The 27,978-nt window shown below is 29.2% G+C and overlaps 1 protein-coding gene across 1 annotated transcript; it reads right to left on the bottom strand.

Moving 5' to 3' along the window:
* Positions 1-27,634, bottom strand: LOC136969295 (maltase A2-like). The gene is made up of 4 exons (XM_067263412.1): positions 27,458-27,634; positions 9,045-9,998; positions 2,520-3,158; positions 1-2,430 (listed from the first exon to the last, which is right to left on the bottom strand). The coding sequence occupies exons 2-4, from the start codon at positions 9,996-9,998 to the stop codon at positions 1,984-1,986; spliced, it is 2,040 nt and encodes a 679-aa protein (XP_067119513.1). The 5' UTR covers positions 27,458-27,634; the 3' UTR covers positions 1-1,983.
* Positions 27,635-27,978: the final 344 nt, after the last annotated feature.

Here is a 27,978-nt window from a genome sequence, read left to right as displayed (position 1 = left end):
GGGAAAAATTTATTTTTCAAAAAACGAAAAGAAAAAACCGAACAGTTTTTTATATAATAAAATCACTCGTCATAACTTCACATCTTGTTCTTTAAAGTTGACACAAAGTATCGTGTTTGCCACACGAGACATTTCGATAAATTAGCAAAGTTTCTTATCGAAGAGGACATTGCAACGCGAGATGTCTCGAAAACTTATTATGCGAATTACAGGACTCACGGACATGAAAAGGAATTTGGTGAGGTACAAAAATACCAACGATTAACTCGAGATTATGGTTATTAGCATAATTAGCTTATTATCCTTATAATATTTTTTCCCTCTTCTTTTTTCTGATGACATTACAAGATATTACAAATATGGTAGGAGTGGAGAAATTACTTGCATTGAACTATGAGCAATGCACATTCTTGCACAATTTTTTTTTTGGAAGCCTTAAGAATCCTTGATGCAGATAACTGTGCGTATATTCTTATACCTGTAAGATTTATAATAATCACATTTTAATCCGGATTAATCCACGTTCTATATGATTTTGATTTTGGTGAACAAAATCGAAATTGCTGTTTACTTTTTGTTAATATAATTATTAATAATGTAGAAACTAAGCTATATATAGACTAAATTAAATCATTTTCATCTTCTTAGGACATACTTTATCTTGATAATAGTCTTTGCTTCCACAGCCTAATTGGCATCATTATGTTTCTTAGGTTACCTATTCTTACAACTTCTCAAACTTTTTCTTTCTTTCTTTATGAGTCCCTGCGGATGAGGAATTTTTCTGCGCTTTAATTATTTAACAAGTTTGAAAACTCTTTACATTTTCTAGCTTTTAAATAAATGATACTATCATTTAAAATAATTAAAACTTACTTGACAATTTCTAATTATCCAATTTGTTAAAACTGTGTAAAATCTCATATTATCAGCGTATCGAGTTAATTACAATTAATGGAAATTTTCAATAATTATAGTATTTTTAAATTAAAATAATCCTTCTTTGACGAGTTTATAAACATTTATGTTCTCGTTTATACGATTTTCGGTCATAAGTAAATCGCCCAAATTTAATCTTATGACTACAGGCTATCATTTAACTGGTTGGCTTAATTGAAAGTCATGTACAAACTTACTCAACAGAAATGATTTCCAGTAACGAGGTGGTAAAATTCGATTGTTAATTAAATTCTCATTCCTCTCATAATTTCATATTCCGACAAATTCGGGGGAAAGCCCTAAGTAAATACAATAACTTTGAAAAATGATAAAAGAAGAAAAAGTGTACAAAAATGTTCTTTAAAACATAGGAAGTCCATTGCGATATACGTAAAATATCAAACACGAACGATTCTTAAGTAGATTTGATAAAATGTATTTATTTTCTCAACAATTGGTCGAGAAAATGGAGAGAAATAGATTTATTTCCATCCATTTCTGTCGTTTTAACCGATCTTCGTTAAGATCTTTATGCGTTTTGACATCTTACATATATCACGCAGGACTGCCTATGTTTCAAGAGTTATTTTTACTAAATTATCTTCTCAACGGTCTTTTAAATTAAATGTATTTAGTTACGGTTCATCCCATTAGGAAAAAAAATAAATATATATATATAATTCCTAGCTAAGTTCTATGGAGACTGATTTTCTTCCATTCATCAAAACGATACATTAAGTTATGAGGATTTTTCACATTTTTGACTTTGAAGTCATTTTTTATAAATGATCGCATCTGGATGGATGATGATGATGAGGGTTGACGGAACTATTTCTTGGTAATTTTGTCTTTCACCCTGTAATGTTCGACTTACTACCTCTTTTGTATTTTTGTATTGGATTTGCTATTTCGAGTTCTAGAAAAACTGTCTTTCGATAATTTTGTTTTTTATTATTTAAATTTTCGTTAAGAAATCTGACACTCGCACAATACTTGAAAATTAGTCATTCCCAGGACGGTTTCGCTGTACTTCACACCTTACATTCACGAATCGATAAGTGCCACGAAAGCTTCTCCCGGTTCTAATCGAACGTTATGGAACTGCATTCGTCCTGATAGTCTGTGAGTCGAAACTAACACCTTAGCTTCGTATAGATCTTTGGAAAGATCTCGAATCTCAGTGACGTAACCCAAATTAGCTGCCAAATAGTATCTTTCACTTCTCGGGTAATATCTTTCCAGGCCTACAACTGAACCGTCTGCCTGATGGAAACGATAACCCCCTTTCGATCCGCTATCCGCTATTGATGGCGCACTCTGCCTTAAGGATATGATACGGGATGCTAGTTTAGTGATTTCCGCCTGATTTGCTGCATTGAATACAGAGTAAGCCGGATGAACGGGAAGCCAAGGCAAAGCGTCGACGTCTGTGAAGTTGGCTTGTGATGCTGCTGACCACTGCATAGGGCAAAGTTGACCTCCTCGAAAAACCTAGAAGTATTTTAATAATAATAAGCATATAAAGTAAAATTTTATAATACGAATTTTTAACATGCAAGAAATATAAAAGAATTTCTTACCTTTTGTGAAAATATATCAAACGAATCTTCTAGACCTATTTCGTCTCCATAAAATATCGAAACAGATCCCGGTAACATCATTAAAAGGAAGATTGATCCGAGTGTATATTTTCTGTGAAGACGAGTTGCCAATCTTGATGTTTCCACTCCTCCGATGTGCCAAGTTATCCAAGGAAGGTTGGAAGAAGTAGAGGAAGATGTCCATGATGCGATCTTTGACACCTGCTCTGCTACTTCGAGTGTACCGTTGACTTTAACATTCAGACGAACATCTAAAAGGTCAAATATTGACAAGAAAGACGACACTAAAGAAGGGCTACGCTTTTCCATTGTCCTAATAAATCCTTCGGAAGTCATAAGAATATGTTTATTACTTCCGTTGCCGTAGCGATCCAAAGTCCATCTCCATTGTTCTAAAATAAAGAGTAATTCTTCGTCGCTATGCACATGTATACGTTCCAAGTGCTTGACGTAGAAACCATCGACACCTTTATTTAACCATAATTCTAAAACTTCAAAAAATTCGTGTTGGACTGCTATGTTTGACCAATTAAGGTAAAGCTGACTACCGAATGTCCTATGAGGTACTAGACGATCTATGTCTTCCGCATTATCCTCTGTATCGTAAGGAGGTTCTTCCTAAATTTATAGAACAAAGTATATTTTATAATTGACATTATTACATTAAGATAATTCCAAAATAATTAATGATAAGTAAAACTTCGATATTCAGAAACGCCCATTAATATTGTTAACAACGCAGTAATAAATAAACCAATCAAACGTTTAAAATGTTTCAAAAACCAATCAGTTAGAATGAAAAATTATTAATGGAACGCCCTCTGATGACAACATAAGTTATAGACCAATAAAATATTAGTGAAATAGATTTAAATGTTCTTAATCCAATCAAAGAGGCGGGGTTCGCTAATAACGGAGAATATTTTATGCTTATTGGTTAAATTTTTATATGAAATATTAAAAATTAACCAATTAGAAGAAAATATGAAAAATTTTTTAATACGATCGATAACCAATCAACGAGACGAATGCTAATTAAATGAGTAAATGTTTGTTATTCAAGTGCAATCTATCTAATGAAAATAATTAACGATAAAAAGTAGTTGAAAACCGTAAGATTTATTCACGGTTGTTTCAAACTAATTGACACAATAAACGCGGCTATAAAAACGAAATTTCCTCCATATCGCAGGTGTTACGAAGCAGAAAAATGTCACTTTGTAAGCACTTGCTCGTAAAAAGGTAAAGCCGAAACAACAAGTTTTTTTCCTTGATTCTAAACGGATTTTAGCTTTGGTCGTCCATAAAAAAAAGTAGAAAAAGAAAACTTGTTTTGCAACAAATGGCGTAATATCTGCGACCACGTTTGATGAAACAGTCGAAGTCAAACCTCCAATATTAGAAATTCGAATTTAAAATTTAATCAAACTCTTTCCTCTTAGATATTTAGAAATTTAAGAACCGGGAAGAATTTCTTTTCGCAATTTTATGTATAGCTTTTGATAAATGTGAACGATTTTTGGAATTGATAAAATAATATTTGTATATTCGTCAAGAGATGGAAAACTAAAATAAATTTTTGTTTTCTCTTTTAAAAATCCAAATCTTTATCAAAACGACACGAATACAATAAAAATATATTTTTCAAATATAAAATATACACAAAATATTTAATATATTTTTATAATTTATGACTCAGCGTTTAGATTTTATAGCGAATAATGTATCACAAATGGTAGATCGAGATCTACCACTTGAAATTTATATGATAAAATACACACAGACTTATGCTCAAAGGTCATATCAAAACTAAAAGAGTGAGTGCGTAATTAAAAATGTTGATTATCTACTGTTTATAGTTGTTTACACTCATTTATATATATATAATAATTTAAATATTTATGCCTAGATTCATAATTGAACTTCTCAACCTTTGTATATGTTTTAATTCCATTATAGTTTGCCTATCTTTACTTAAGAATTTAATGTGTTGTGCATTAGCTAAATGTTTAAATTTTAAGAACATTTTTGTATTTAATGTTATATAAAGTATCACGTTATGAACATAAATAAGCCCTATAAGAGAGTCTGGTCTAGAGCTCGTTATAGAAATAAATTGTTAGAGGAACAAGTGAGCCTAATAAAGAAAAAGTAAACCACGATAAAAATTCAAATTGATTTTCTGTACTGTTTAAAGATGGCATCGTAATAACCATTCAAATTTCTTATGGAAAAATCGATCCAAACCATTAAATTCTCATGTTTGAGATTTAATGACGCTCATTTGTTAAACATACAGGCAATGAGATTATGTTTATGACTGTTATCGATTTAGAATATACCTCTAATAGGAAATTTTTATTATAATTAATGTTAATCGATAAAAAAGAAGAACGAAAAATTCAAAATTTTTGGCTTTTTTTTTAAACTTTACTATTGATTTCTCGCCCTTTGCTTCATATTGATCACTCGGAGACCACAGGAAAAATTGGGTTTCTTAAGAACACATTAAGCATTAGAGCTTTATAATCTTTTTTTTCGCAGGAAAGAAGTAAAAAGCATTCTGATATCTTAACTGTTGTTCAATGAGCGAGTCTGTTCAAGACACGCGATAGACAGAATCTTGATGGATGAAACCGTTTTGTTTAAAAGTCACGATTTAAAGAAGGCGACATTCTTGGCAGATCGTGATGAATGGTCTACCTTCCAAGAGGGAAATTGAGAGCGTGAACCGGCAGGTTAACAAGAATAACCATTTTCCTCTTCAACTGTAACTTAGTTTAAATATGCAAACGTTCTTTGAATATGTTGCAGGTAAACTTAAGTACGTGTGTTTTTTTTTACTTTCTCGGCTCTGTTATATATAACAGAGGAAAAGTATGACGATCGGTCAAAAAATGACCCCTTCCCCCCAAGATGTTTATATTTTTGGGCTTAGGACACCTTGAAACGTCGAGAAATGCAAAAAATATTCGGGGGGAGGTTTCTATATGCATAGATGTTAGTGTGTGCGTTTGGGGGTAGCACGATTTTGTTCACTCTCTTTAAATAACTCCTGTGCTTTTTGTCGAAAACTTCTTAAATTTTGCAGGGAGGTTTGTTAGTTAGGGGGATTGGTGCTATTAAATTTTAGTGATTAAAGGTGGTCTTGTGTATCTCCAGTAGGGTCGGACTTAATGAAGACTTTACTCGTTATTAGCATTTACAATTTTTTTTTTTTTTATAAAACCCGTCCCTATCCTCAAAATTAAGCTTTTTGCCATTTTATAATAATTAATAATATAAACATTTTTAAAATAAAATATGATAACAGATGGCTTCATCAAATGTTGCCGGGAAAGTTAAGCAACTCTTTGTTGAATATTTTTTAAAGTTGTCTTGAACGTGATCTTTTAGAGCTTCCGTTTAAAAAAAAGTTAACACTAAACATTTTTTAACGAAATTATATGAACACATTTACCGATTTTTACGCAGTTTAATAAATTATAATTAGTTTTTCTTTAACAAAAATTAACCTAAATGGAATTTTTAATCACAATCGATTTGATGACTTTTTATATAATTAAAATTAAATAAAATTTTAAAAAATAAATTTGATGGAGAAAGAAAATTTAATGAGGCTAATGTCGAATTCATAAAATATAATTACTATTTAAGGATTATTATTACTTTTTTTTAAAAAAAGTAGAAATTCGAAATTAACATGTGGATGATGAGATTAATCTATAATCGGCTTTGTTCTTGTGTTGTCCTGTTTAACTTATGTCATGTCATGAAAGATCGGCGTGATTTATGTTTTTTTTTGTTTTTTTTGTTGTACATCATATTTGTTAAAGAAAATGCTTGAAATTAGTACTTGAAATTAATCTCTGTGAGTATTTCTATAATAATTCTAAAGAAATGCTCATAAAGATTAATGAAATTCTAAAGAAATGTTTATTCTATAAAAGCAAGTATAGTAATTTATTCGAATATTTTCAAGCCATAATTAACCAATTTTAAGTAAAATTTCTCGTAATTTTATTTCTTAAAAATGAATTTAAATGTTAACAAACTTCTAAAATTATTAAACGGTCGTCTAATGTATGATTTTTTTCAGGTAGTGAAGTAAGCCATTGAAGCTAACGAGCAATAACATTTTTCAAATAATATTCCTGTTAAAATGATATATCTAGAATGGAACTAGTTATATATATCTGCAGAAATTATATTATGAGATAGCAAACCTGCTGAGCCAAAATTACTTAAAGCATAATAACTAGTTTGTTGAAAGGCACTTCAATTAATATCAGATGTGCTGAGCAATAACTTTAAGCGATAGCCAACCTGCCGAGCAAAAATTCCCAATTGTTATCAGACTTACTGAGCAATAATTACTTTAAATGATAGCTAGTAGCCTGCTGAGCAGAAAGCTCTAGAATCGGTTAAGGAAAGTCAAAAAGAAAATGTGGAAAGATGGCTAAAATCAAGACAGATGGCCTAAGGGGCTTCAGACACTTTGGCTGACATTACATTATTAGGAAATTGAACACCAGCTGGTGGCAAAGGTGAAGGGGGAAGAGGAAAAAAAAGAATCTTACAATTAAACTGATCTGCAGGAGAATGATAAAGGGGTGTTAATACTTCAACAGGGATTTTTTTTTTCCTTTTTGTTAACGTCGTTTGAAATCTTTAATTAAGTATGTGTACTTAGCCCCTCAATTAAGACTTTGTTGTGATTTTGATAAGGTTACCTTTAAAGCTATCATAACGAATACACCAGGGAAGAGTTTATAAAAATATATTTTCGAAATTATTAATGATTCTTATTAGGATTATAAGCAATTCTTGACTTGTTTAATCAAATTTATATCGATTTCTTTCTTGTTTTTTTAGAAATTAGAGATTGTTATCGTTAGATTTCCATACTTTGTCTTTCTCCTACGAGAGGGATGGAGATGATAAATGATTTTGCACCTCGTTTTCATTAAGTGATAATGCTGTATGTCATAATTTATGAGAAAATGAGTGGTGCAATGCCATTATACCCCGAAGACAGGCCACGAGAAAAAATTATTCAGCAGGTTTTAACCCCCTCTTAATAATTCTTTCTTACATTTTAAAATATCGGCATTGGATTAAGTCGTTAATTATTAGGCTTTTTAACTATGGAATTTTGATTGGAATTAATTATTTAAATCCGTAGAAATGGCTAATTTACATACGAAAATATATATATGCATATATTAGATTTGTAAAATAAATTTTTATACTTTTTGTTTTTTATTTCGTTTGATAAAAGATATATTTATAAAAAATCAATTCGGAAAAGCATAAGTTAAGTTACAAATAACAATTTTTGATGAAAGAAAGATTTTCTAAAGTAGAAAGCACTTCATTGAATGAACTCAAAAAAATAAAAGAGGAACATCTAAAATTGGAAAAAATAAAAATAAAAAACCAATATTCATTGAAATAAAAACACAATTTGTTATTCGTCAATTATTTATAAACTTATATATATATTTCTCTTTCGGATGTAAAAAAAGTCTATGTTTAAGCACGAGATTTTGGAAGATTTTTACTTATAGATATACAAACCCCTCGCGGTCTTGTTTACTTATCATACAACAGAATAGAAGAGGATGTTCCCTGTGGGATGAATCTTATAAAATCGAAGCTGAAAAAGGTCCCCAATGACGTCAAAGCTCGGTCATAGGTGAAAACTTCTGACAGTCGATGCTCAAGATTGATTTCTTTTGGTATGAAGAAAATATTGGAATTGATGAACCGAACGCATGGGAATTGAAAGAGGATGGGGAACGATGGGAAAATGCTGTTATTTTTTTCTTATTCTTATTCTATTCTAAGTTTAACATTCCTCTACTTTATAGATTGACCATTTTTTTTTATTCTTTTTATTTTATTTCTCCAACCTTCTATAAACAGTTTTCGTTTCTTACTCTTACGATCGACTCGGCTATAAATTTTTATTTTCGGATCATATACCAGTTGACAAATTATATATTAATTTACCAGATATAAAAATTTATGAAGTATTAAAATTGTTTTAATAAAATTTTAAAGCAATTATACTTTAAATTAAAAATTATTTTAAGTAATTTTTAATGACAGAGATGATTATTAATTCGTAAAAATCGTAAAAGTGATATTAAGTAAAGAAATGGCAACTTGAAATTAGAATTGAACGATTTTATTGTTAAATATTTTTCTAAGTTTTTCTCCAAAAGATTATTAATTAATTATTTTTCGTTAAATCTATATTTGGATTTTTCTAGAAATGATGCTTTTAGAGAAATGGAAAATTCCGCAGAACAGAGAAAAAGTAAGAAGAGAATAATTTTTAAAATATTTTTTCAGCAAAATATTAAAATATTTATCGAAAAAATACGCGAATTTACTTTCTCTCGCATTAAAGCTTTACTTAATAACCGCAAAAAACATTATCAAACCTCCCCATTCGAATGTATAAACTGATAAAAAAAATTATTTTTATAAACTTACCGATATTTCGGTCACATTAACGTAGTAATTTTCATATTGCCCTGGTCTGTTTAGAAGCCAGTGTGCAGCCCAAGTATGTTGATCGCTGGTGACAGTTGGATTAATGTCCAACACTAACTTCATCCCTCTAGATCTCAGTTCGGATAAGAAATGATCAAAATCTTCCATTCTACCCAGATGAGGATCCACGTTGGAAAAATCGATAATGTGTTCGTATTCCAGAGGATAGTCGAGAGCGCTGAAGATCGAATTGAGACGAAGTACGCTAACGTTGAGAGATCGAACGTAATCGAGTCTCCAGACTAACCCCCTTAGATCACCAAAACCGTCACCGTCCGTGTCTTGGAAAGAAGCTGGGAATACTTCATACATAACAGTCCCTTGCCACCATTGCCTGGGTGGACCGCAATGACCCGAGGATGCCATCAACATGGCTACCACCACGCAAGCCAATAAAGACATGGATGACAGAAAAGCAACGAGACATATTAAACGTATAGCTGGCCAATTCCAAGCTAATAACAGGTCTGTTGGACAAGATGGACACTTGGACGGTTTACCAGAAAGAACTGACGCTTGATGATTCTGAGATTCTTCTTCTTCTTCTTCTTCTTCGTTTTTTGTTGGGCAAACGTCAGGAGTTTCTAAAAGATGCGTGGAGCATTCCGATTCCGATGTACTATCTTCTTCGTTTGCACCCTTTAACTTCTTGTGACTCCTTTTTTCTGGTGTCCCTCTTTCTAAAAGTGGTTGCTTCTGTTCGCAATGAGTAGTGGTAGCTGTGCTAATGAATTTCGAAAATGGTTTATGCCCACTTACAGTCTCTACTGGTGGAACGTCGTTCTCTGCATTCGGTGCTATCCAAGTAGTTTCTGGCAGTTCTTCCAAACATATATCAGTCTGACTTATGCGAGAAAATGCAATTTTTCTATCTTTACTACTAGAAGAAGCCATCTGCAATATATAAAAAGAAAAAAGTGCTTAAAATCGTATAAATCTCATTTTAAAATATGGATAAAATCAAGTCCGTTTAAACGGCCACGTCTTAAAATAAGTTTAGAGAAACTCTTTACATTTGTAAATTGAGAAAAGAAAAAAGTAGAAGAAGATGGATCAATTGTGTATTAAGAAATAGTTGGGTTTAGCGAAGAGAGTTATGTGATCAAGCAGGTAAAACAAGGAGCACCTTCAGGTTGATGGAACCATTCGTCGTGGTTAGTTCAGCTATACTTGTCACGTAACTTTTAGTCTCTGGTGTATTCGACTTTCCAAATTACTTCTGCTTGCGATTCATGCGTGATTTCTCTCTAAAGGTTTGCAATTTGAACTCGAGAACGTTCTAAAAAACTAATTCTTATGGGTACCATAAAACGTCTAGAAATATAATTGTAAATCGATCTTACGATTTTCGTTTTAAACGAAATAAACTTAACCGCGGTTAAATTTAAGAATTTTATTGTTTTTTAAGAATGAAATATTTATTAAGTATTATAAAATTTCAAAAATTGGATCTTCATAAATTTTAAAAAACGGATTATACGCGAATAATTTCAGTCGATGAGGTCAATACGTCCGAGAATTGAGGATTGATAGTTTATCTGCAGCATTAAATCCTTTAATCAACCAATCTTTTAACTTTTCAACATATTTTACAAATTTAAAGATTTTAAATTTCTACATTTAGTAAAGTTTATTAAAATATAAGCCATTGAAATTTAGGATTTATGCATAGATTTGTCAACTCGCTTATACTCATTTTTAACCTTTAACGACTAGGAAACTCGAGTCGATACTTAAATTCCTCTTTGAATATTCATATCAATGTTTAATAAATTGGAAAGAATCCAAATAAACTAGAAGAGTAATGTTTAAATAAGAGATTTTCGGATATCGGATCACTCGACAGAAACAAAGTAGAGAATACAAGGACAAATGGATATAGAAGCTAACGAAAAAAATATATAAAGAGAGGGATGTAGATGAGAAACGTTGTGTGTGAATCAAAGTGACATTTCCTATTGTCCATCTGTGCGGTCTTGTGACCAGGGGGTGGTCCTACATCTACACATGCCAAGTCGATTTAGGTTCCGATTGAGAACAATTAGTTTCTTCAAGATGTTCATACATGGCTTGTCTTCTTTATAACTGACTGATGTCCTTTTCGCTAAAGTGCTTTTCTTTCATTAGATTAAGCTACACCAAACTTAAATGAACTTCTTTCAAGCTTATTAAAAAACTATTAGTTATAAAAATTGTACTTGTCAACTCGAATTGTTCACATTTACTATATTTATTTTGCTTTTTTTCTAATTTACAATGATCTAATTCTAGATTTTGGCTTTATTTTTATACATTCTAGATGCTTAATTTTTATGTAATTTGTTATTTAATTGCCAAGTTAAGCAAAAAATACTTTACTAAACATTACGCTTTCATGAAATCACTATTAAAACCGTATTATCTATCGTAATAACTTCACATCGGCTAGAATTTTTCTTTAATTTATTAATTTTTTTACAAAGTAATTACTATATAAAATCTAATTTTTGCTTTCTTTATTTTTAGTCACTTAATTTACTAAAAACCTCACTTAAGCGTGACATTTTTAGTATTTTTAGTGAAATCGCTATCGAAACCACATTGTCGACCACACTAATTTCATGTCACGTGTAATCTAACCAATCACATAACGTTCACATTACTCAATTTATTCGTGGTACGTGACAATTCACGTAATGGAATCTAACAACTGGTCATCGTCGGTGTGATTCTCGACACGTGCCTCATCATTACTCACTCGTGCCAACCGTTGATTGTCCATACACGTTAGAAAACCCATTGGGACATTAATATTTACACATTGCTATGCTGTTAAACGATGGAACATCAAGACGTCGCCATCTGAATAACCAATTCATCTCTCTTCTCAACAATCCACATTCTAACCTTTCATCACGTGGTGAAATTTTAAAGATCACGATAATGCTATTATAAACGCTCCATTTAATTCGAATATTGTGTGATTAAGTCTATCCCCATGTTAACAGAGCGATAAAAACTCCAAAATATCAACAAATCTATTGACTCCACGCCTCTTAAAGAAGAAGAAGAAAATTTTCTAAAATTTTTTCCTCGTTAAGTTTCAAATATTTATAAATATTTAATGAAAAATTAAATTAAATGTCGATATTTTACCTCATCAAACTTGAATAAAAATTAATTTTCACGGGAAATTTAATTTCTGTGATGCATTTTCTTTTTTAATGTAAAATTATAGAATATTTGGCTTGTTATTTAAAAATAAACTATTAAGTGATCCAAAAAGTAAATAAATTTATAATATATAATGAAAATTAAATCTAAATTTAATATTTAATCATGATTCTTGTTAATTGGAAACTACTGAGAGCTGGCAAAAGCGTGAATTAAATACGAGAAAAACTTAATTATTTTCGTATTTTAATTATTTCTAAATCATTTTAAGATTTAGACAAATTTTTTTTCCTAGATTTATGCCAATTAAAAGCTATAAATATTTAAAAAATAATATTATTACATCAATTGAATAGGAGTAAAAATATGGAAATTGTATTATGTCAACTCTTCAATCATTCATAAATTGTCTTTTTTTTTTTTTCCTCCTAAATTTACACAAAACAGGAAAGTTTCGTGATCTTCAGAAAGTCTTTTTTTTAGATGAAGAACAATTGAAGAAAAGAAAATTTATAAATATTTAATGGAAATTAAATTGCTCTATACTGAAAACTCGTCGAAGAATAAAGATTAATGATTAGAAAACCTTGATAAAAATCTCAGAACCCTCCTCGAACTTTTAAGTAATGCATGATTTATCTCCTAGAAGTTGGCATTTTCTTTTTAGTAAAACATCTCTTCAATATTCAATCATAATCATTCACGTCGCCATTTGGATGCTACTTATTTATATTTGGGTCGTTGACTACCATTCCCAATCCTAAATCATCTTGTGTATGCTGTATTAACTCCCTCTCTTCTGTCATTTTCTACAGATTTTTATCGATAGACTTAAATTCCTCCAATCAAATTTATTTTAAGATCCAGAGAATTGTTTTACTAATCGATATTAAGCTTTGATTCCCACTTCCACTCTCGCTCATTAAGTAAGGATGCTGGAGATGGATAAAGAGAAGATGCGGATGTTTACGGATGGATGACAATAAAAATTTAAGTCATTTTAATGACGAATGTTTAAATCTTTCGTTTTAAAAAGCATCTAACGAAGGTTTAATCGTAGATTTAAGTGGTGTCTGTAGTAATGCTACACGGCAACATACAGATAGAACATGTTTAATGGAATGCCCGATAAAGATAACGAGCTAATGCGCACTTTAACTAATGTATAACTTTCCATTTAGTGTAGAATATTATGAATTTAAACGAATTTAATTAGCACGAACGATAATTAATTGTATAACAGAAGTTATAACGTTAGTGATGTCATAGTAAAAGAACGAAAGAAATGACTATAGAAGAAGCCTTTCTATAGAGATGAGAAGATAGAAAAATGATTATTTTCGCACGACAAAAGCGTATTTATAGAAAATAAACTGAGAAAATTGTCGAAACGTCCTTTGGGAATTTTAGCATTTGCTTTCAATTCGCTTAACGCATCACATGATGGACAAAAGCATCGCTTTTGACAGTTACCTCTTCCTGTGGAGTCGTCAGAGCGTAAATATCATTTCGAGCGAAATTGTTCGCTTAGAACTTGACAAAAGTTGGGGGGTGGGAATACCTTTTTGGGTCTATCTGGTTCGAAACAGCCGCCGAGTTTGTTGTACGATAAGCTATACAATAGATATTCCTCTCTACTCTTTGCTTATGTAAACAAACACAATTCTAAAGAATATAAATTTTGTACGGGAATCAATTCCTTTATTTTATCATTTATACTTATAAAATGTTTAAAATTAGACAAAAATTAGCTTTTAAAATTACTTGAAAAATGTTGAAGTGAATTGGTAAGAGTCAACATTATTCAATATCGTGTTAATGAATTGTAAATACAATTTAAATATTTGTTTTTCTGTGATTTTAATTTATGTGTAAACGAAAAAGAAAACTTAAAATAATTAATTAGACGAATGTATTAAATCTTTTTTTCGACATAAAATAGTCAATGAATTATTCCTTTTTTTTCTCGATATTTTTAATTATCTGTAAAGATATGAAAAAAAAGAAATGTAAGAGAATAATGAAATATATTCGAATGTTTTCTTCGAAATAACAAATACTTACTTTTAATTTAGTTAATAAATTAAAGAAAAATCACTTATACAAAGTAATGTATACAGTAAACCTGTATAAACCGGAATATTTTTTCCGTTTTGCACAGGTTTTTTTTAACAATAGAAAATCGCTCCGTTCCGGAGATGTTTTCCGTTTAAGCAGGTTTCCGTTCTGGACAGGTTTCACTGTATTTAAATCGTTTAAAAAAATGAATGTTTGCAGCTTCAAATCTGCTTTAGTTTCCTCGCAATCAAAATGTCTGAAAGATCTCCATTTTGTTTATCTGCTAGAGAGGAAATATTTTATATAATATGACATATTTCTTGATAATCTGCTCGTAAAACTAAGATTTCATTCAAATATATTCAAAAATCTAGAATTTATACTCGAACGAAGGACAATAACAGCCACTATCTTAAAATAAAATGGAGCATCAACAATAACTAATGCCGGTATTATATCTCCGGATCCTCCCTATTTATTTAGAAATTAACCCGTATATATCTAGAATTTATACAGATATACATGAAAAAATCTAGAAACTAATCTCTGTGTATATGAAATCTGATCCCATTTATGTAAAGTTATGGTAACTAATCTCGGTGTAGCTATGTATGGAGACTAACCTTATATATGTAGAATGTAACCACATATATCTAGAAGATTCTGGAACACTTCCATATCAAATCATTACATTCCACATATAATTCCATATTTAATATATGGATTATAAAGCTAGATATGTAATTACTACATCAAGCCCTCAAATATCTATATTTTACATAGATTATATGATCATATAACCTCTACAGGTAGTCATTTATGTATATTTAGAAGATATAAATGAACTAATTGCGAGTATCTAGAATAGATTTGACCGGAATACGTATTACAGTCAAAACCTCTGAACAACGGCCACTGACGGGAACGTAAAAAATTGGCCGCCATTTAGACGTGTCCTTTATTGGAGGATACACGAAAAATAATTTTCGTATATTTAGAATTATATATGAGATAGAACTACAACAAACAGACAGCCAGACAGACAAACTAAAAGCAATTTATTTTATTCTCCGACCACTTAAATGGATGGTGAATAACGAAGAGTGTTTCAAAAATTCGATCTTAAAAAATAGGGATTTTTTGATGCAGAGAGAAACTATTTTGAGGCATCAAAAACATATTTACTAGATCAAAGCAACAAGTGTTTAAATACAAAAATAATAAAAAAAAGAGAATATCTTGAAAGGATATAGAAGAAGAAAGATCTTTTCTGCCATCTCTAACATACAATATTCCATTCAGAATAAGATCAAGACGTTTTTTTAGCGATTTAAAACCACTAGAAACAAACAAATCTCCCTTTTAAGAAATCCCACACCACTATAAAAAGCATTTTATATATTTTAAACTACTTTCCTCGCATTATAAAGCTGACAAACAAAGAATGTATAAGTAAAAAAAACTGCTTAAAACATCATTTATTTAATATAAAAACAGGTATAAAATGTTATTTCTCTTATAAAAAAAAAATATAGAAGATTACTTAAATTTTATATAATTTGGAACCTGTTTATTACGGAAATACAGTATAGTAAAAACTCGTGTAAACCTGAATGCAGCACACCGAATATTTTTCCGTTTTGTACAGGTTTTTTTTCTCTTCTTTTACCTAACATAGAAAATCGCTCCGTTCCTAAGATTTTTCCCGTTTAGGCAGGTTTCCGTTTTAGACAGGTTTCGCTGTATACGATTATTCGCATATTATGTGGCGTTAAAGAGCGCGAAAAGTGTCGTTTATTTTTAAATTAAAATATTTCTGCGGTATTTTTTAATGTGGTAATTCGATAGATAGAGAAATAACTATAAAAAGCAAGGGACGAGGTGCGTAGAAGACGAGTTTTTTTCTTGTTTAAAAATGTCCTCTTTATAGAGGGTCGTTTCTTTAATAGTGTCGTTCGTGTGATCTTGCACGAATATTGAGGGATATAATATATATTTTTTCTCTCTATTTTTTCCCTAAATGGCACTAAAATTGTTTATCTCTGGCTTCAATTACTAACAAAAGATGGTCAGACGAGAAAAATGGTTTATTTTTAATGTTTTCTCCTTTAAAAAGAAAAAAAAGCTGAAAAAATACTTTTTCTTAGGTTCTATTTATTGCGAAATGAGATTTCAAGTGACGAACCTTTCTTCTTGGATAGGTCGATGTTAGTTCTCAAGAAATGAAACCTTCAACATCAATTGTAATAGCATGGAAAGAGGGAGGAAAAAAAAAGTGGATTGTAGGAGAGGAAAGTACATTTTCTACTGATTTTTTTCCTTGTTTTACCCCCCTGTCAATGAATTTCAAACTGTATTTGTATTTTAAACGTTAATTAGTTTTGAAATTGTTGAAAGAAGCTGTCTGTTAGGGAGAGAGAATTGGGGATTTTCTAATGAAAAGCTTTAAAAAAAAAATTAATGTTCTTTCGAGCGACTAATGGAAGGACATTAGAAAGAATAGAAAAAATTAAAATAGATAACACTTTGTAATTGATCTGGATGAGTTTTTCAACACGTATATAGAAAAACTTTCTGTATGTTTATTAGGTTTCATCAGCTAAACACTTATATTTATGTAAAAAGAAAGGAAGGGTGTAGAATTGTTAAGTTTCCATTTTCTGTGAACAATTTATTCCTCTTTAAACAAGAATATCGAAGGAAACATCAAAAAGTAATGTTTAAAAAGTACTAAATGCAAAGTGATGAGGATGTTAACAGCATTTTTAAAAGAGTAAATTCACAGAGTGACACATTATAACACCTCGAAAATCTCAGCTTTCTAGTGTTATATCCTGCGGTCGCTTAGAAGAATTTCAAAGATAAAGTAAAATTTACAACATTTGATCCAAATGATTCGAAGTAAGATGCGATCTTCAATCCTCTCTCCAACGATTTCCATAGATCTGTAGATCAAAGTTGCTCTTTAAACAACAAGAATTGACGAGAAAACGTAAGTGATAAATGACACCGTTCCGGACAGACACTAATGGTGTCAAGATCCGGCAAATGTTCTACCGTCTCCAAGGATTGTAGACTTTATACCACAAATCCTTGTTCAACAAACACCATTCTAACCATTTATCAACTTGTTTAAACAATCTGAAATTTAAAACCTCTCTAAGAAATACAGTCTTTGTGAATCACTAGCCATTCAAATAGTTTCTACTTGAAAAAGAAATCAAAATATCATCATCTAATGCCCATTTATCATCAAATAATGATGATGGTTGCAGAATAAATTCGTGTTCGCTTTCATTTCCTTTTTTTTCCAACTTTTCTTAAATGGAAATTCCAGGAATATTGTTGTAATTTCGAAAATTTTTTCCATTTATTATGTTCAATTCAACAAAAATTCAACATTAAAAATTATTTAATATATATATATATATATATATATATATTTATTTATTTATTTGTTTATCCTCGAGGATTCTTGAGATTGCTAGTAATAAATTAACTGTGTTATATCTTTCAACGTGAAATATATTTTCGGATGGATTTACATTTTAAAATACCTAAAAATCATGATAAAGAAGAGGATATAACATACGCTTTTCACAAGAAAAATATTCATTTTTGGAATATAAAATGTCTAAATTATGAATTTATCATTGAATTTTATTATTTAAATGTCAAAATTACAAAAATAATAAAAACTTTCACGTTTATATTTATATTTTTCCATATTTTCAATAGGATTTTAACTACTAAATATACAAAATTTCGTTCAAGTTTACGTGAATATTTAACATGTCATGCTGATAAAAATATAAAATTTTAGAAGAACTTTTAGTTGATTTTTATTATTTAAAACTATTTTTACAAATATAATGGTATAATATTAGGAAATATCTACAAAATAAACCATCAGTAAATAGTTTTTCTTAGCCATTTTTGTATATAGAAGAGGACAAAAGAAGATTTTTTTCCCGAAAAATTACTCAATTTTTAGATATAAAATGTCTACGTTATAAATATATTATCGAATTTTATTATTTTAAACATTAAAATTAATTTTTTTTACACATTTAAATCAATTTTCTTTCACATTTTCAACAGCATCAACCATTTAAGAAAATCCAAAGTTGAGTAACTTTTCCGGCAAAAAAAGTTAAAATGGTATATAGCACCATCTGTTACGAGATTTTATTTAAAATATTTTAACATTATTAACTATTATAAAGTAACAAAAAGCTTAATTTTGAGGGCAGAGACGAGTTTCATAAAAATAAAAATAAAAATTGTAAATGCAAACGAGTAAAATCTTCATAGAGTTTGACCCCCACTCGACATACGACACCCCCTTGAAAATTTCTGAAATTTCGCAAGGAAATTTGTGTATTAGGTGCATTGATTCTGTTAAATTTTGGTGGTCAAAGGTCGAGGGGGTGGGGAGATAGAGAGGGGTCATGTGTCGTACCTCGAGTGAGGATACGACACATGACGGATTGCTCTGTTATACATAACAACCGAGAAAGTAACATGCAAAATTTTGATAAGATTAATAAAATATTCTGTCAAAAATATAAAATTTTTATTATTTTAAACAATTTTAAAAAATTGATTTATAAACGAAAGGAACATTTACAAAATAAGCCATTAGTAAAGAGTTATTTTGTATTCCGTTCACATTTTTGTCTTCGGGTGAATACATAGTTCAGTAATCAATCATAAAAATTGAAATATTCTAGATAAACTCTATTTAGAAGGGGGGAATATATATAATATATATATATATATCTCCCTTCTATATATATATTTTAACTTAAAATCATACTAATTCCCTGGGGATGTCAGGATGATTGGTTGACATCATACGTTATCAGCAGTTGTATTTTAGTATCAAAATAAAGGAAGACGTCTTAAACCAACCGAAAAATATTATTGTCCCGAGTAAAATATTTTAAATTTTATTTTTTATATTAAAATAAAAGAATTTTTAATCAATAAACAATCATATATATATATAATATATATTAATAGGCCTTATTCTTCTGTTATGTAAAATTTTCTCGTATTTTTATAAATAAAAATGCTTAATTAAAGTAAATACAAATTTTAATACAGTCGAACCTCCAAACAGCGGACACCTCCGAATAACGGTCATTTCCGTTGCCCACAGGTTTGACAGTAAAAAACTGTGAAATTGTTTTAAAAATTTATGTTTCTTTTCTATTATTATTCCATTTAATTAATATTTTATATATTTATCCGTTTCATTATTTAAATTTAAGTAATTAATATTTTAATTTGATTATTTTATTATAATTTGGCAAAAATAACGATTTTTAATTAAATCGAAAATCTTTTAAAAAATTAATTAAATTAATATAATTTTTTAATTAATTTTTTCCCATGAAACAAAATTAAAATTAATTTTATTTTATGGATTTGTTTCATTTTTATTTAATTAAAATAATAATAATAATTTTTTTAAAATTTATTTTAAAAAATTAAAGTAAATTTAAGTTTATCCTCGCCATCGAAGAAAGGATAATTAAATATAATTTTTAAATATTAAATATTTAAAAAAATTAATTATCCTTTGTAAATAAAGTGAAAATAATATATTTAATTCAAGTGTAAATTTAAATTCAATAGTTCATTTATAGAATTAAGTTAATGAAGCACTAAGGTTGTTGTTTCTGCCGTGTTGACTTTAAAGATTTGTACAAGTAAATTAAATATTTAAGCAAAATATATTTATCTACAACAAAAGATTTTAAATATATAAATAATATTATTAAGATCTTTATCAAAATATATTTAAAGAAAGATAAATATAATCAAATATTAATTAATTTATACCACTTTTACAATTGTGGAGTGAAGGAGGGAGGATGCGAGATGGACTTTTGGAAGAAGAAAAATTAATTTTTTTTTAATCATTATAATTATAATTCTATGCTTAAATTATAAATCTATAAGTGGAAAAGGATGAAAGGGAAAGAAGAAATTCTGTTAATTATATTAAAAAGTAAGGATAAGCAGCAATACAACCATCAAAAATGGAAGCAATGCTCTGTAAATACATTCAGTAAGTAAATTATTGTGACGTGATAATGCCTGGCTGAAATTTTTAATTATATTTAAATTTTAAATTAATCGGGCCTCCAATCCCTAAGCTTTCTGCATCTGGTCTCGATTTTAGAAGCATTTTGCCCCTGTACATCATACTCCTCCCGATAGCAAGCGAGTCATGCCGGTCATCTATCTAACGTCGTTCTCGAGATTAACGAAGAACAAACAGACTGGATACCGACGACAATGATATTGTATAAGTCTGCAATTTAAGCTTCGTTTAATCTTCTTATGCAATGTCCATTATTAAGCATACTGATTTTCAATTTTAAGGTTATGTAATCTAAATAGATGTGGAATACAATAGGAACAACAACCAAAATGTATAACAGAACGGGTTCGTATTGTAATTTTTTGCAAAAATAACTAACCTTAAGCAGTTGTTATTATTTTAAATGCTTTTTATCCAGAAAATAACAAGGCTAGAAATCTTTATTAGATAAATAGATATGAAGAACAAAAGGATACCAAACGAATGCAAGAATTAAATGCCGAAACTAGACTATATACATGAACGTAAACAAACATAAATTTTAGCACAAATTCTTTAATGAAGAACATATTTGGCCTTATTCAAAGGCCTTCATAAGGCTACATTCAAATATTCAGAAGACAATGGCAGAACGTCTTCGAAGTACTGTAGCCTGTCGAAGGCCTCGAATAAAGACAAAAATGCTATTTATTAAAGAATTTGTGCTGGAATTTACGATTTTTTACGGTTCTGTTAACTAATGAGAGTCGCCAAAAAGTTTCCAGCCACCTTAATTTTCTTATTACTGTAGACACGTTACATTTCATTGGTTAATTATAACCACGATAGCATTATTTGAAACAAACTTATGCAAATGGTCACATGTCAGAGGCTAATTTTTACAAGGGTCCGAAAATGTATGGTCATATAATTAAGATGGACACAAATTAGAGAACTAAATCCTATTTAAATCAATGGAAACATTTTGGGAATTTTTCTGCTAATCACAAATGGGCTAAACTATAGAACCAAGGACTAAAGAAAGATGCAAGACAAAGCTTTAGAAGAGTTAATATGACATTTAAAAATTTTAATTTTAATTCGAGTTATGTGGAAGAAAAATACAAGATTGAATTTTGGGGTGAGAAATATATATTTTTCGAATTAAATGCATTAATATATAAGGAAAAATAGCAGAATCTATTTATTATATTAAGAAGTAAGAATAAGCAGCAATACAACATCAAAAATGGAAGCAATGCTCTGTAAACACATTCAGTAAGTAAAATCGACAAAATTATTGTGACAATGTCTTAATGCCGGGCTGAAATTTCAAATAATATTTTAAATTTGAAATTAATCGGGCCTCCGGTCTCTAAGCTTTCTGCATCTGGTCTCGATTTTAGAAGTATCTTGCCCCTGTACATCATACTTCTCCTGATAGAGACCCTGTCATGCCGGTCATTTATCTAACTCTGTTCTGGATAAAATTTTGAATTTATTAAAATAATTAATTTATTGTTTCCTCTTTAAAAATATCTTAGAGTTAATTATATTTAAAGAAATGCTAATTAATTATACAAATTTTCTGATTTATGTAGGAAAAATTCTACATAATTACATATGTAATTAATTTATAGCGCATGAATTACGAAATTAAAGATGGAAGAAGAAAAAAAAATTCGTTAAGGTCGTAGAATTAAAATGGATAAAGAAGAAGAAATTAAGATAAACTTCAGAAACAATCTTTTAGAATTTAATTGTATTTAAAGTAGAAGAAAGTAGAAATGGAAGAAGTTGTAAAAGAGAGAAAAATAAAGTTTTTTTAAATTTTAATTTAGTGTTAAAAATGACAAAATATTAAAAGACGAGTTAAGAAGAAAAACATTAATTGGATAGACAAAGGTGGCAAATGAAATTCGAGTTGTGTTTGCCATAAAAGACATTCTTGAGCCAATTGTTCTTGTTGGACACCTCTGTGTTAGAATGATTGATTACAGAACTTTAACAAGGCATACTTAATTTAGAGAGCTTGTTTAGTAGGTTATATGACCCCACGCATTGTTTGACACTAAGGATTTTTATATATTAAGTTAAAGAATTTTTCCTACATAAATCAGAAAATTTGTATAATTAATTAACATTTCTTTAAATATAATTAACGCTAGGATATTTTTAAAGAGGAAACAATTTGTAAATAAATATTATTTAGAATATATAAAGGAGACGTTTATTTGTGTTAAAATTAAAGAATTTTTAAGGTGGAAGAGAGTGAAAGTTTTCTTTAATTATCACTCTGCCAGCCTCTAACTATCCATCTTGGATAAAATATACGATGTGAATGGCTACAAATGTAATTATGTCTGACGAAAAGGATAAATTGTCGACAGTTTTGAGGATGCGAAAGTTTTAATCAGCCGAGAGCCTTCGGATCAATCAAAATGGTGTTTTCGTTGATAATCATTGCTTTTCTCTTATTGCTATAGAACCTTTAATCTGCCTCCACTTAATTAATGTCCTTTATAACAAATGGACAAGAGTAAGTTTCAGATCAACAGTAAATTGACGAAGATAGGATTGTTGAATATTTAGTTCTGCTACAGCAATCATTAACGAAGGGTGTGTGTATGTGTCTGTACGTATATAAACGCACAGACTATCATTAAGCAGTGAGCTGTAGCTTTAATAACACGTTTTAAATATTATTTTTCGTTTGAAATTTTTAAACTTTCCACTTAATTTTCTACTCCAATAAAGTTAAATAAATAAAAATAAATGTACAACGAGCAAATATTTATTGCGACACGGACACAATGCCGGCCGGCAATTTTTAATCATATTTTTAATTTATTTCATTTAAAATATATGCTCTCCACTTAAAATTAGTAATAGTCTTGCCCCTGTACATCATACTTTTCCTGTTAGCAACAGAGTCGTGCCGTTCATCTATCTAACTTCGTTCAATCGAGATTACGGAAGGACAGACAGACAGACAAACGAAAGTGGGTATTTATATGTCTAGAAATTTCTCAAATTGCAACCCAAAAAATCCAGACCGGATTTCGTAAGCATCACTTATCATAAATATTCAATTATATTTAATGAGCAATTATTTTTTATTTATAACAAAGGAATTTTGTTTATTAAACTTAAATTTATAAAGTTTATTATTTGAAATAATAAAATAATTCTCGACGACGTCGAAATTCTTGTAAAATCGAATGAAGCAGGAAACAACTATTAATTACGTTGATTCGAAATTTTGTTTGAAGGTTAGTGAACTCAAGTGATGCGTGAATTTGGAGAGAAAGGTCTTAATTCTCTAGAGAAACCTTTACAAACTTTATTCTGGTAGTAGGAATGTATTGATTTTATTCTATCGCCAATGTCTTCATTAACCTTATAAACGAGAAGTTTTACAAAAATTATATCTATTAATGCTCTTAATTCGAATTCTATGATAATTACTATTGATAGAAGGGGAATTTTGTTTACTTGTATTGATCTTTAAGGGGTATCCAAATAAAGTAAACACTTGTCAGTATAAATATGATGGGATATAATAAAGGATCATGCATTCTCTTCTTAAATATTTAAAAAAATAAACATATTTTCGTGAATTTTACATAAGTTAAACTGACAAGTAAAATCTCTTTAACAGTATCTTTAGACATAGAAAATATTAAATATTTAAAAGAGGAAAGGGATAAAAATTATCGTGTTTCTTACATTATTATTTCGGTTTGATAAATGTTAGAAGATAAAAAGAAAAGGAAAAATAATATAATAAGAAACATTGGAAGGAGTTTTGTAAACATGTTTTTAAAAGAAAAGAGAGAAATAATAAATTTTCATAAAAATTATTCGAAGATATATGCGAATGTAAGGGACGTCTATTCAATTTAAACACTCTGGAAATCTGATGTGATAAATTAAAGTTAATCCATTTATTTGGGATGTGACCCACATTAGAAATTTGTTGCTGTTGATGGAGACGTCTTTTGCACAGATAACAAAATGGGGTGTAGCAAAGAGGCGATTACGTCGTGGTCTTGTATCAACTCGTACGCTCTTCCGATACGTGATAGGAATAGGCAGAAATTCTATGGGATGCCACAGGATGGATGATAGTAGAGTCGGACAAATAACTACAAACTACCTTAGGAAACGATTATATTCCTGATATGTATCTATGATAAGTGGTTTGATAAAGATATCAATTTCTTTATATTAGATTAATGATACACCCAGCATCTTCCTTGATGATAAAGAAAGGAAGGAGAAGTATTTATTTCTTGATAATTTACGCAGTTCGAGAATTGATGGTATAGTCTTATTGACCTTTCATCTTCTGGGGGCACGTCTTAAAAACAAAATTCTATAGGATATAAGGTGAATGATGATAAAATTGGACAAATAAGTAGGGATATTTTAGGGCACTTATACGTATAAAGTTGAGTTAGTTTGATGAAGATATCAATTTCTCTACATTAGATTAATGATGTAACCTGCATCTTCCCTGATGATAAAGAAAAGAGGAAGTGATATTTCTTTAGTAGTAATGTACACAGTTTGAGAATTGATAGTAAAGTCTTATTGACCTTTGACATTCGTCAGTAATACTTTGTGACACGTCTTAAGCCAACGACTCTAGTAACCTTTAATAGAAGCAGTGATTACGTTGAAGTAAGGATGATATAGCCTGCGGTCTTTCATGGCTGTCAGCAATTTGCTGCCCGCAGATTCAAGTATGTCTTAATGAATAATGATAATGACTAAACTTAATACTTATTAACATTCTTCATAGAAAATAGATAGTCAAGTTGGGATTAACATTATATAATGTCACATAAGTTAAACTTACGAAACTTAATTCTAGTGGTTTATCTCTGAGATGCGTTGGAAAAATCGTTTTAAAAAATAAATAAATAAATTTATAGAATAAAAATTTTATTAAAATAATTTTCTATATAGAAACTAATTTAAAATTGTAGGAATGTACTTTTTATTATTGCTTCTGAACATCAAACAACGTCTAGAAAGATGAAACTTTACTCAATTCTTTCTTCTTTGCCATTATCATGATCACTACTTTTGAATTTTCCAATACAATTTCTCTTTTATTACTATATTATTTATATATAGATATATATTAAATTATTTATAAATAATTTTTATAAAATATCTTCCATATTATTCTATAAAATTTTAAAATATTTATAAATACGGTTTTTTATATAATTTAATAAATGATACACAAATAAAAGAAATTAAATTTTAATTATTATATTGATATAATTGTAAGCAGCTTAAATTATGATTTATAGTTATTACTTTTATTAAAAAATTAAATTAATTAAATGTAAACATCGTTAGTTAATAAGAATTGACATTATATGATTTATTTATTTATTTATTTGTATTTAAATGCAAAAAATAAATAACGTGGTTATAAAAACGATTAAAATTAAGGAATTTAAAAAAAAATTAATTAGTTAAAAAAATTTTTAAAAAATATTTAAAATAACGAAATAAATTTCATTGTTTACACAAATTTTTACGTGTGTGTGTGTGTGTCTGTGTATGAATGATTTATTGTTGTATCACATTTTATAATCTTGTTATTGTTTGATACCTGAGGGAAATATATTGTTTTTGTTACAATTTCCAAATTCTATTTCATAAAATTTTATAATTTATATACCGTATATATATATATATTTATAATAAAAGGTGTCAAATTAATAAAGATTAAAGTTTTGTTTTGAATATTAGATAAAGAGAAAGTGGAAAATAGGAAGAAAGAGAATGGGGAAGGCATCATAGACTTGTTCGAAATCATAAAAAAAACAGTATTTCGTACAAGAAAAACTTGACAGTCTTCTTTTATAAACAGAAGGGGGACAATCAAGAGAACAAAACCTTTCAATTGACAGAATCTCTCCTTCAGATACGCAGAATCTTTTCTGGTAAGATGCCAAAACTTTGATTGTATTTATAAAAGAAACAGTTTTTGACATATGGACGAATCACTTTATATAATGTGAATGATATTTAATATTGTTTCATATACAGATTTGCTTAATTTTATTTATTACATAAGTAAAATTAGTTAAAGAGGATAAACATATCAAATCCATAATGTCTAAACTGATATTTATAATTATATCGACTTGAAAATCGTGTGATAAACCTCGGTTCAACAAACAGATAACAATTCTGCATCAGATACTAACTTTATCCATAAATCTTCAGTAAATTATTAGGTTTCCTACATGGCTATTAGCTGTGATGAATAAATTTAATTTCAATGGATATCATCCTCTATGGCAATTTACACAATTTAATTTCTAAATATTCATAAAGATAGTTTCTCTCTCTCTCTCTAACTTTATTACGTTTTCCTATAATTAAATTAAATACAGAGTTTCCTAATAATTCTGTATTTAATTTTTAAGATACAGTACGCTTTAAAATAACATTTTTAATGATACTTTGCAAAAAAAACTGTTTAGTTTTTGCCGTATCTAGCATCGCTTTCAGACTAGTTCAATTTAAAATCATTTAAATAATATTTGTCTGTATAATAATTTCAAAATGTCTAAGTTTAGGAATAATTACATTACGCGAAAGTCCAACTTACGTAACGTTGAAGATAATGAGAATATGCTTAATGGTTATCAAACTCCACGCTAATGGTAACAGCAACATTTAACTATTTTATACGATCTTTAATTATAGAACGAATGTGCATCCGTGGAAATAAACTGGCTCGAGTCTAGACAGGAAACTAAGATTGGATCCTAGCCAGCACGTGATGGGTCAAGCGAGCGAATCTATGACTCAAAACACAATAGAAAGAACACCATAACGATTATGCTTAATGTGTTTCACCGCGTAGAGCCCCTGTAAATGACACTTCCCCTCGAAGCTTAGAAAGCCTGCGTGTTTTCCAAGAGAATTTTTAAGTTAAAAATATGTTTAAAACGACTAAAAGAAACTATAATATAGCTTAAAATTCTCTAAAAATTGTTAAAACATAACTTACTATTTATTAATTTTCCTTCGATTCTCTTGGCATCGGTTATCCTTAAAGATGTTGATTACTTAAAATTTTTCTGTTTAATATTTTTGATAGATTGATAGGAAAATATTAAATTTGATGTTGTGTCATAAGAAACGACCGATCACCGAGACACACAGTTATCTAGTGGTGAGGAGAATGCACGAAGTACAGTACAGGAGGCAGGAGCATGCGTGTGAGTGTAGGAGTCGAAGTCACCCAATAGTATTTCATCGTTTCTAGTTTGTTTTGCTGAAGAGCCAAAAGCAAAATGTGTCGTCTTAGCTTTCTTATCGCCAACATTAAGTCCTTTTAACTGGTTCCTTGATTTAGATGCCACATTCTCGATAAGGTTGTCAACGTAGTTTATAGAAGACGTCAGTCTTTCCATCGGAAAATCCTATTTAAGATAAGTTCAGTAGCGAGTTTTGTTGATGAATCATCTGTTCGTCATTAGTACAATACGAATTGTTAGATGAAATTGTAATTTACTAATAAAATTGACC

This window comes from Centruroides vittatus, unplaced genomic scaffold, assembly GCF_030686945.1.
Source record: "Centruroides vittatus isolate TY-2023 unplaced genomic scaffold, ASM3068694v2 contig_1776, whole genome shotgun sequence".
NCBI lineage: Eukaryota > Metazoa > Arthropoda > Arachnida > Scorpiones > Buthidae > Centruroides > Centruroides vittatus.
This window is presented reverse-complemented; position numbering and strand designations above follow the sequence as displayed.

Bases quoted from the DNA above. Each gene is read 5' to 3' on its own strand.
- LOC136969295 (XM_067263412.1), bottom strand. From the start codon at position 9,998: ATGGCTTCTTCTAGTAGTAAAGATAGAAAAATTGCATTTTCTCGCATA. The intron at 3,159-9,044 runs GTAAGTTTATAA...CTATAAATTTAG, and splicing joins TTAATGTGACCGAAATATCG to GAAGAACCTCCTTACGATAC. The intron at 2,431-2,519 runs GTAAGAAATTCT...AAATACTTCTAG, and splicing joins TTGATATATTTTCACAAAAG to GTTTTTCGAGGAGGTCAACT.